The sequence below is a fragment of the Podarcis vaucheri genome (genome assembly GCF_965113315.1).
Source record: "Podarcis vaucheri genome assembly, chromosome: 7".
Lineage (NCBI taxonomy): Eukaryota > Metazoa > Chordata > Lepidosauria > Squamata > Lacertidae > Podarcis > Podarcis vaucheri.
In genome coordinates this window covers 31396869-31408157 of record NC_138765.1, presented here as the reverse complement: position 1 = coordinate 31408157, position 11289 = coordinate 31396869, and the positions used below count along the sequence as shown (strand labels likewise).

The 11289-nt window shown below is 44.2% G+C and overlaps 1 protein-coding gene and 1 long non-coding RNA gene across 2 annotated transcripts in view; one reads left to right on the top strand and one right to left on the bottom strand.

The window, feature by feature from the left end:
* Positions 1-300: 300 nt before the first annotated feature.
* Positions 301-9800, top strand: PITHD1 (PITH domain containing 1). Its single transcript, XM_082232244.1, has 6 exons — positions 301-593; positions 3108-3151; positions 3704-3781; positions 6047-6151; positions 7527-7635; positions 9000-9800. The coding sequence occupies exons 1-6, from the start codon at positions 396-398 to the stop codon at positions 9099-9101; spliced, it is 636 nt and encodes a 211-aa protein (XP_082088370.1). The 5' UTR covers positions 301-395; the 3' UTR covers positions 9102-9800.
* The window catches only part of LOC309537430, a 65307-nt gene continuing 63213 nt past the window's right edge, over positions 9196-11289 (bottom strand). The window contains exon 2 of the long non-coding RNA XR_014221920.1: positions 9196-10969. This is a non-coding gene — a long non-coding RNA (uncharacterized lncRNA). The remainder of the gene's footprint in view (positions 10970-11289) is intronic.

Here is an 11289-nt window from a genome sequence, read left to right as displayed (position 1 = left end):
TAATAACAATAACATCAATGATAAATGCTCTGGTGGTTAGGGCGTGGTGCTGATCATGCCAAGGTCGCAGGTTCGATCCCCACACGGGCTACCATCATATTTCTTCATTGCAAGGGGTTGGACTAGATTAGTTCAGTTTGTGCGGGGACACTCTATACTTTTTCTAGCTCTATTGCAAAACGGGCACCGTGTTTCAAGAGATGCGGGAGGAACCAAGGGAGGCCGGCCTCATCTCTCACAGGGCCGGGAGATGCCTTTGAAGGCGGCAGTGCGCATGCTCTGCCATTGTTGACATCCGGGTTCTTTCCCTCTGCTCAGTGCGCGTGGCTGCGTGTTTGCTGCTATCGCTGCGGGGAACGGGGCGTGCGGGGGGGGGCGTCGCCACGCGCTCGGCCATGTCTCACGGGCACAGTCACGGCGGGGGAAGCTGTTGCCATAGCGACGACCACGAAGAGCCTCCCGAGCGGCGCGGCCAGGCCTGGGGCCTTTACCTGCGCATCGACCGCGAGCGCCTGGAGTGCCTGAACGAGCGGAGGGAAGGCAGCGGGGCTCTGGTCTTCCGCGCCTGGGAAGACCGCGGGGACCGCCAGAAGGTCTGCTTCTCCTTTTTTTGTCTCGCCTCGCGGAGGTGTTGTGGGGAGGAGGAGCTTGTGGACGTTTCGGTGCTGCTGAGCTGCAATTCCTACCAGGCCTCGCCATGGGCTGTGCCAGGGAGTTGTAGCTCGACAACACCTGGAGGGCGTTGGTGCAATGCACCAGCACAGGTTGCAACACTAGACCCCGTGTTGCTGAAGTACAACTCCTGACATCCCTGCATGGGAGCATCCAGGATTTATTTTTTGGGGGAGGGGCAGGCTTTAGGTTAGGGGGTCAGAATCGAGTTGTCTTCGACGCAATTGTTCAGTTAGTTAATATTTTTTTATTTATTTACTTGATGGGGGACACCTGCTCCTCCCCCTGGCTGTACCCATGTATCCCTATCATTGGCCATCTGGCTGAGTCTGATGAGAGTTGGAGTCCAGCAACATCTGGAGGGCCACAGGGCTCCCCATACCTGGCGTAGATATCGACCCAGAGAAGGTGCTGGTTACAGGGAGGGGCAGAGTGAGGGTCAAGGGTGTGTGTCAAACGCCCAGGCACTCACCCGCCCTTTCATTGTTATTGGATGCATGTGGTAACTGCGCAGAAAGGTATTTTTCCACGTACAAATTATAACTCAGTTATGAAGTGGAAACTTTTAAAAAATCCTAAGCATTTTCCAGAGAGATAACGGTGTTTATTCTGTTGCCATAGAAACAAGGCTTATCTATTTAAGATATTTGTAAGCTGCCTCTTAGGTAAGCTATCTGAAGGTGGCTTCTTAACAGTATAAATTGAAAACCGGCATGCTTAGAAAACAAAAACTAGAGTTTTACCCGGAAAACATATGGGAAAAAGTTGCAGCACTCAGGGCTTTGTAGTTTAGAGAACAGGTGAGTGTGAGGTGACATGAAAAAAATTATAAAATTATGCATCTCATTCAGGAAGTGGATAGGGGGGAAAACCATTTTAGAACTGTAAGAACTCATGGACACCGAGTATTAGAACTCATGGACACCGAGTGAAGTTGAATGTTGGAAGATTCAGGACAAATAAAGTACTTTTTCATGCAACACATAGTTAATCTCCAGAACTCGCTCCCACAGGAGGTGGTGATGGCCACCAACTTGGATGGCTTTAAAAGAGGATGGGACAAATTTATGGAGATAAGGCTATCAGTAGTTACTAACCATGATGGCTATGCTCTGCCTCCATGGTGATGTTTCTGTAGACCAGTTTCTAGAAACTGCAGGAAGGGAGAGTGCTTTTGTTCTCGGGTCCTACTTGTGGGTTTCCCACAGGCATCTGGTTCTCTTCTGTGAGAACAGGATGCTGGACTACATGGGTTATTGGCCTGATCCAGCAGCTCTTCTTATGAGGGCTCGCAAATTTAATATGGCAAATAAGATTGACGGGAGTCTGCATGCTTACTATGAAAGTTAACTCCATCAATATAAATATAAATTACTTCAGAAGGCATACAGTATATTTAGGATGGGAACAGTAATGTGAAGCATGATGCTATTTCCCCATTAGAACTTGGACATATGAGACAAAGTGTTGAGGATGTCCAGTGTACTTTTCAGGTCAGAGAGAGATAAGACAGCCCTACTTTTAGAAGCAAAAACTTACTGGTTTCCAGTACTGTCTGTCAATGTACGTAATACATTGACTGTGAAGGGACAGGTCTTGTTACACCACCTGGTCCAGTCAGTTTGTGTATTGACTGGAAAGGGTCAGAGAGGTGGCTGTGCCATCTGGCACTATTGCTTATGTCTCCTGATAGATTCCCAGTGCACACTATGTTATAGGACTGTTTTATAGGTAGTTAAGTTGTACTTGCCTGTATTGGATTTAAAGTGCAAAGAGGTTTGAAAGAAGACAGACTTAGATTTGTATGTGTTTGCCTAGATGTCCAGAATTCTGTGCCTAGAAAATTACTGCATTCTGCAACTGAGATGAATTAAGGCAAATTATATATTTTCTGTCTGTGCACTTAAAATTCAGGTTTTGAGGTCACATAGAATTATCTGGGCAAGAATGGTATGGGCATAGAGAACAGGGTTAGACTGACAGCAGGTGTAGTCTGTGAGTCACAGTGCATTAGTTCTGGGAGGCATAAGAGATGGCCTCATCCCCAGGCTTCGAAATAGCCACCTGCTTGGGGTGGATCATTATTGCCTCCAGGAAATCCAAGAGGGTGGTCTTGCAGAGTGGAAGCAGATTCCTCCTCAATTTTTCAAATAGAAAATGAATAAGTAGCATAACTTTGTGTAGGTTGCTGAAATGTGCGGGCTGATGTAACATATGTGCATTTATTTGCAAGGCTTTCTTTCAGTTTATGTTGCTACTGCCCGGCTTACATGCATCCAGACTTTTCTTCTTAGCTGTGATGGCTAGGAACTTGTTCTTTAAAAATTACAACTTAAAAGTAGCCTCTGGTGTTCTCAAGATGCCATGCAGGACAACATTTTTATTCACTGGATATAAATTTCCTTATATTAAATGGAGTTTTATGTTTCTTCTAGTTTGTAGAAAGCGATGATGATGAAGAGCTTTTGTTTAATATTCCGTAAGTACCTATTTTGCATGAGTGCATGATTTATTGACATTCACGTCTCTCCATGTTCAGTGCTGTTTTTTCCTCACTCTTGAAATGCAGAGCATCTGGTTGGCAGTCAAGCTGTAAGAGGTAATTTTGGAAGATCGCTACTATAATTTTATTTTTGTTTCTACCTGATTTTCAGGAAAGACTGACTCTCAAAGCAGGTTGCAATTAAAAAATCCACAAAAAGAGTGATATGTTAGGGATATGTGAAGTGTTTATGGCACTCTCCAGCAGCTGATGCCCTAATAGACATTTCAGAGGGGGGTGCAGAAGGAGCTGTGGGTAGACTGGGTGGCAGTATGACTGGTGGTAAAGATGGCAAGCCACAGCAGCAGTCTTTCCAATGTTCTGAAGAGACATCGGACAATGTTGAAGGTGTGACATTCTTACTGCAAGATTTTAATCATATGAGTACAGATTTTGTTACACTTTAGTACACCACCTAGGAATCTTTTTGTTAAAAAATGCTTTAAATCTACTGTACTTGGAAAACCAGCAATCTGTCTCTTGTTGCAGTTTTACCGGCAATGTGAAACTAAAAGGGATAATTGTGATGGGAGACAATGATGACACACACCCATCAGAAATGAGACTGTAAGTGGGGCTGAAGGGGAAATATTTTGTGGGGGAACTGTTGTGCTGTGCAAATGCCTAATCCTACCAAGACAATAACTGAGTGGTTATTCTTATTTTTTTTGCTTTAGCTCTTCTATTATTCTAGTCAATACTGGCCACTGTGTAGCTTGCAGTAAACGGTTAAGTTCAGTAAATTTGAAATTGCCCATGCCCAAATTCTGTGCCCGAAGAACTGTCTTTCTTTACTCTCATAACTTCCAGGTCATCATGTAGCAGTGACAGCAGAAGCTACAATTGGCAGAATTTGTCAAGATCTGGCTTCTATACTAATACGTGCTCCTCCCTTGCTTTCCTGCCACTGCTGAATGGTCCCTGTGCCCCAGTCCTACGTAGGAGAAAGTAGGAGAGTGCCTCCCATTCTTCAGCTCCTTCTTTCCTCAGGTGTCTGCTTTGTCCCATTTCCTTCTAACCATCTTGCCACTTGGCTAGCCTTCCTTCCACTCCCACCTCACCTTAGTAGCACATAGTGTACTTAAGGTTTCCCTCTTTGCACCTTTGTCCCCTCTGAACAAAATACAGGATGCTAGTTCTTAGGTGGAGCCCATAAAAATAGAGCCATACAAATAGAAGCTTATGATATGACCTGTGGGACCCCTAGAAATCATACATAGATCCCTCACATTCATCAGGAAGAGTACACGTTTTTACACTCCTGTGTGCAACTGTGAAGACCGAAACTGTAGAATCATGAGAGCCATCTTTAGTGCTGCAGTGGGATATTGTTGCTTTGGCTGTGTTCTCTAGGCAAATTGGCATTTGGCTTTGCTGTCATGGCATTTGCAGGTTGGTGCCCTTAGCAGTTGGGTGCAGGAGCTTCGCAAGTAGCTTGCCATTCTGTCATCTGTGGTGGTTTGAGGGCAGAGTCACAAAGGAACAGGAAGTTGGTGAATTGGGGATGTGGCTGGAGATTCATAAATTGCTAACATTTATTAAATCAATATTTCCCCTAGGTAGCAATGTTGGTACTACTGATCTACCAGCCCAGTTACTCAGAAATCCACGAGTTGTAGTTCCTTTCTTTTTCAATAGGAGGAGCAGTTTCCTTTTCTAAGCAGTACATTAGGGCTATACTGTAGTCTTCAACTATTTCAGACCTGGGACTCACCTTCAACTCAATATGCATTTGGGGACGTATCTCTTTTTTTTTTTTACTACATACAGGTAACTCACATCTATGCTAATTTTAATTACACTATCATAGCTTTGCGTGGGTGGGTAAGGGAAATGATTAAGTAAATGGAGAGCGTAGGAAACCCACTCTCCATTTATTTATTCCCCCCCACCTGTGCAAAGCTGCAATTGTGGGCTTACCATGCTTTGGGTAAGCAGTGCAAGGGCCCTGGAAGCATCCCAGAGCCCTTGCACCTCCTTCCCAGAGCCAGATAAGTGAGGCACTGGGCTTTGGGAATGAGGCATGAGGGCTCTGGCAGGGTCCTAGAGTCCTCCCACCTCCTTCCCAAAGGTGGGAAGTAGCGCTGGAGCTTGCAGGGGGGCTGACTCTGGGGGTTCATGACTAAATTTATTTTTGTGTATATGCATGGACCCCTGGAACCTAGCCCTGATATAAGATGAAAGTTACCTGTACTTTCAGGGTAGTATTTCGGCTGTTGTGACCTACCTTAGATCTGTCTGTGACCCAGCAGTGGATCCCAACCCACCAGTGGAGGACCAGTGGAATGGAGCAGGGTAACCATTGTAGTGCCCTCCAGATGTTGACAAACTACAGTTTCCATCATGCCTGATTTTTGGCCATGCTGGTTGTGGCTAATGGGAGTTGTAGCTCAAAAACATATGCAGCTCCAAAACACAATATTGGGCTGCCTTTGCAATAGATAGACTTAGAGCATGTCAATCAATCAATCTTTATTACTGTCCAGAGACCCAACAAATCATTACAAATCACAATTCATACTTAGACCATGTCTTAAGCCAGCCTTCTCCAACCTGGTTCCTTCCTGGTGGTGGTGGGTTACAGATCTTGCCCCCTTGACCTTTGGCCGTGGTGCATGGGAATGATGGCCATAGCAGTTCCAAACAGTTGGAGGGCACCAGGATGTGAAAAATAACTTGTTTTTGTCTTCTGATTTCTCCATTTGTGTGGTGCTCCTAGCAGTTGGGCTATGTTTCGCAGTACAAAGCCAAATTACTACAGTGGTTGGGATATGTAAGCAAACTTTGAATTTGTGCAGGATGACCTTTGCTGTTGTCTTGTATTTATTTCAGCTTTAAGAACATTCCTCACATGTCTTTTGGTGATACTGCCAGAGAACCAGATCAGATGTTCAGCCTGAATCGTGACGTTACTGGAGAACTGGAATATCCTACAAAGTGAGTCATTGCTCAGCTCTCACAGGGGATGTGCAGAACTCCCTTGTTTTGAAACTGGAAACAAATATTCAACCTGTGCCTCAACACCATCTCTCTTATAGTTCTCCATGTACCAAATGTCAGGACCTTCTCTTTTGAACTATAATCTGTCGTGTTCTTGAGCATAAGGAGCCATGGCAGTTAAATTGGTTAATATTTCTACTGTGCAGACATGCTTGGTGTAAGAAACGGAACATAAAGAGAAGGGCAACTGTTTTATTTCCAGACTGATTCTTAATTATATTTTATTTTCTGGTATAGCTCACAAACAGCATTTTTGCCACTGCTGTAAAAAATGTGGTATGGTGCTTAATTGCTGCTCCTGAAGCGTATGTGTTGGGTGGGAACTAAGCACCACAGCTGGATGCATGCAAATTAATGAAGAAGTCAAAGAAGGGAAGTTAACTTGATACCTAGACTGTAGAGAAGCTTTTTCCTTGCCCAGCTTCTTCTTGAGCTTTCTTCTGCAATTGAGGATTAGAGTCTTTTGTGACTGGAGAAGACTTGAAATGTAGCGAAAGCTATCCATCATGGGGCTTTGGCCTCCTGTTTGTGTGACACCCATTAACTGTCATCATTTGCTCCCATTTCCTTTTGTGATATTATAATTAGTTATTATTGATGTGATGTTTTGTCATTACAACAGAACAAAGGTGATACGTATCATTTTCTGGGACAAAAAACCACAGGAAATTTAAGGGTGTGGAAAGTTGCAGCCCTGGTTTTGAAGTAATTCAATTTCTGAATTAACTTCCCAAGGTGACATAAACCCCCATGTGCCCCAAAAGAGGAAAGGCAGGATGAAGAATATAGTAGGTTGGTTGTGTTGCTGAACAGACAAAACTGGAATTTCAGAGAGTTGGAAGCCCTCTAAATGGGGCGGGGGGTACTATGACGCATAAATAGGCACAACGGTCTCTAAATGTGATCGGTAGTGTAGTCACTGAAAAATCCCAATGATCAAGAAGTGAATTGAGTGGCTTTAAGGGGCAGAATCTGATAGAGGAGTATTTCAGTAAGGGATCAGGCATTGGTAGGTCTCTCCCAGAAAAGAAAGATAGCACCAGTGACAAGTGTGCCCTGATTGGTTTGCTGAAACAGCCAAAAATGCTCTAACTGCTGCTGCAATCCAGGAAGTTAAGGTGATCCCTTTCTCCCTTCAAGCTTTGCCAGTTCCTGAGCTTGTGTCTCAGTCTGGAGTTGGTAGAGACAGTGACCCCCAAAAACTGTTTTTCTATCCCTATGTGATTATTACTCCAGAGACCAGAATGCAATTTCTTGCGTGTGTGTAATGAGAATTGTATATTCAGAACACCAAATTTCTTTTTTGTTTCAGAATTGCTCGCTTCTCAAATGTTTATCATCTGTCCATCCACATCTCCAAGAACTTTGGTGCTGAGACAACGAAGATCTTTTACATAGGCCTGAGGGGAGAATGGACAGAAGTAAGGGGCCAAGATGACAAATGGAAAAAGTGTGCAGTTATGAGGAAAGAGGGCCATGCAGAGCTTCTTAAATTTGTATAAATTATTAATAGAGATAGAAAAAGAAGACAGCCCTAGCCCACGTGCTTCTAGATCAGTACACAGTAAAAAAGGAAAAAGAGATGTGGGGTGGGGGGCAGGGAAGGGAAGGGAAGGGAAGGGAAGCAAACAAAGGTAGATCTTGTGCCAGCAGGAAGGCCACCAAGGATACTGTTACTTATTTATAAAATTTCTATACCGTCCTTCATCACTGGAGAGTTTATAATAGCAGGAGACAAGTCAAATTACATACAATTCTGTATGTAATTCTGTCTGGGCAGAGGCTCCAGGGTGGGTGCAAAATCAATGTTGATTTTGGATGTTGTATATTTGAACGACTCCTAGCTGTTGTCTGCTGTTGTTAGTGGCTAGTGGAAAAGAGCATATGAAAGTCTGTGCTTAAGGTACATCCATAGTAAAACATTAACAAGGTTTAAATGCAACTATTGCATTCTAGTAGGTGCCCACCACTTATGGTTCTTAGTGCTATTTGCTGTGGTAATGATGAGGAGTATGACGTATACCCAAGCCATGCAGATGAGTCCACAAAAGCTGCTATCCCGTTGAGCTTGCTTGACTTCCTGAAGGTTACTTGTCACTTTTAGCACGTTGTATAAGGGAGCCACCCTTCTGTTAAAAAAGAAGAAGAAGCAGCTTTCCTGCCTTGTCACATCTTGATGCATCTTATGTCTCACAGATGACTCAATGAGTGGCTGTTTGCAGAGATGCCACTTTTATATACCTGCCACTTGATTGCTACAAATCTGGCCCCAGGCTCTCTGTGCAGGATGTGTTTCAGTTATGTGGAAGATCTGTCGTAGGATCTAAAGCAGAGATTCCTTAGATGGGCAGCTTGTCTTCAATCCCACCTGTTGCTCCAAATTAGGGTATGATTGTAAACAAAGCAGTTGTAGCTATTTTGCTGGTTTTCCCTAGTGCAGAGCTCTGCCAGGTTAAAGCAGCCACTGACTTGTCTTGACAATCCTGCCATTTTTCACTGCACACAGCATACCTGAATGATAAGGCATGCTAGACTTTGAGGGGACAAGACATGAAAAGAGTCATCACTGCATCCCCAAAGGGGTAGGTTAGCATCATCTTAAAACTCATCAAAGCATGCACAGGTTACTCAAGGAATCTTTGCGTAGTGAGTATTCTAGGGAAAACATATGGTGGAAGAGAAGGTCCTGCTAAATGGAAATTGTATCAAAGGACTGCTCTGGCTTTCGCCAATTCTCAACTTTACTGTGTTGCATCTTAGCAAGTCTTTTGTCTTTCCTGTACAGCCTCATCGACATGAAGTGACCATCTGCAACTACGAAGCAGCAGCGAACCCAGCTGACCACAAAATTGATCAGTTCACACCGGAGACATATTTCATTTCCTAAGTGGTTTGTGCACCACCAGACTGCTGTGGAGGCTTGGAAGACTGTCAAACACTTAAGGCTATAAGGAGCTTTGTAGTGTTCATTCTTTTGTGGGTGTGGGTGTGGCTGCTTTGGTAAAGCAGGGCACTAAATGCTGGCAATTAGGTACCAATTATTATACCATTGCTAAGGACAATCATGGCTTGAGATCTTACAAATATTGAAGGAGTAGGTTTTGGAAATATTGGCCTTTGTCTGCCTGTAACATGGTTGTCTCAACTATGTTGTATCTGTCAGGGCAGAAGTTGTTTTTTTTCAGTCAGTGATCTTCCTGTTCAGTTGCTGCTTCTGCTGGCAATACATTAAAGGTGTGAGGCTGGTGGAAGACTTGGTCTGGGAGTGTTGTATCATCTGAGATTCTGTTCTGCCTCTTGAATGTACTTTATACAGGGGGATAAGTTATTGGTGTTCTAGATGAGCTCTTGGCTAATTTCAAAAGTTAATGTGACTTGTACATGGCAGTATTCATTTGGTTGTGCTCCAGAGAGTGCACCAAAGTACTGCATGCTTCTCCATGAATATCATCCAGTAAGCTGCTTGCCAAAATGCAACAGTTTCAACTGTGCATCTAAAACCTGAAGAGGGGTGTCTCTCTCCTGGGCTTAACTTTCTAACCAATGTGGCTTAATTTTTTCTAATAAACATGGCAAAGAACGTGTATGTCCCTTGCTTATATCATTTATTTATTTTTTACTCTCCAAGCAGGAAATCTGCCCTTAGTGCCTGACACAATTGACTGGTACAAAATAAATGTGGAGGAGTACAAAGAGCACAAGAAGAGCCCTGCTGGATCAGATTAAAGGCCTAGCTAGTCCAGTTTTTGGTTCTCACAGTGGCCAACCAGATGCCTCTTGGAAGTCCACAAGCAGGGCAATGGGGAAATAAAATAGTATGGAAGGATGAGATTTATGGTCCGCTGTCAGCATTAGAGTTTTGTTGACAACAGTAGATTTTTAAAAAATCTTTCCCCCCTGCAATGCAGGAATCTCAGCTAAAGCATCCATGACAGATGGCCATCCAGCCTCTGCTTAAAAACCTCCCTATCATCACAACATTTATATTCCACCTTTCTTTCAAGGAGCTCGAGGTGGTGTATGTGGTTTTCCCTCTCTCCAGTAAGCTAGGCCAAGAGAAAATGTTTAGTTCAGTGATCTTCATGGATGATTGAGAATTTGAACCCTGATCTCCTTAGTCCTAGTCCAACATGCTAGTAGCCAGTTCTTAACTAAGGCTCAGCCTTAAACCCTTATAGCAGATTATTCTCCATTGAGCAGCAGGACTAAAGAGCACAATCCTGTGCATGTTTCCTGGCAAATGTTACTTTACATGTGCCAAAGTAATAAACCCTTTGTTGCCGCTGGGTATAAACAACAGCCAATCCAGCTTCCTGTACATTTTCAAAATATGTGTGCATTCAGTGTCCACTTTATAGGCTAAAGATGTCAGCCCTTTTCCTATTACACCTTAACATTTGATGAAGGGAGGGAAGAGGAGTATTTGTTTCATTGGTAGTGGTGGTTGTGAGCAAGTCCATTTGTTGGCATCCGTCTCAAGACAATGGAATGTGCCTCTGAGAGTAAAGTCAGACCATGGGACGCAAGCCTGCGCAGTGTGTATGAAGGTCCCGGGATGCCAAGACAACAAGAACTTGCTTTTGGTCTCACTGATGTGGTCCAACAGAAAGCAGAGCAGTACGTTTGGCACCAGCTTGGCTGCAGGAGATGCTGGAAGGGAAGGACATGTACAAGGCACTATCCTGCCACCTTAGGGACTCCACTCTGGATTTGTGTAGGGTTTACTCCTTAGCCTTTTCTTCTCCCGAAGATATACTGCAAGGTAACGGAGGTTTAGGATCACTGTTTTCCTTCTAGATGGGCTACCTTCCCAGGTTAATGAACCCCATCTACCCCTCACTTTCCTGCACATGTAGAAACTGTCCTATTGTCCGTTGGACCCACTTTTGACCTCATCCGCTCAATCCACTGTAGCCTGTCTTCACATGCAGAGGAAGTCCTTAACTCAACAAGGGTTTGAGACCCATGGGCTACCCTCACCTGGTTTAGCCAGCCAGTGGAAGCAGTTCCCAGGGTGCGGCCACTGTTGCATGCTGACAGCTTCTAACAGCTATGAGAGCTAAGTGCAGGGTGGG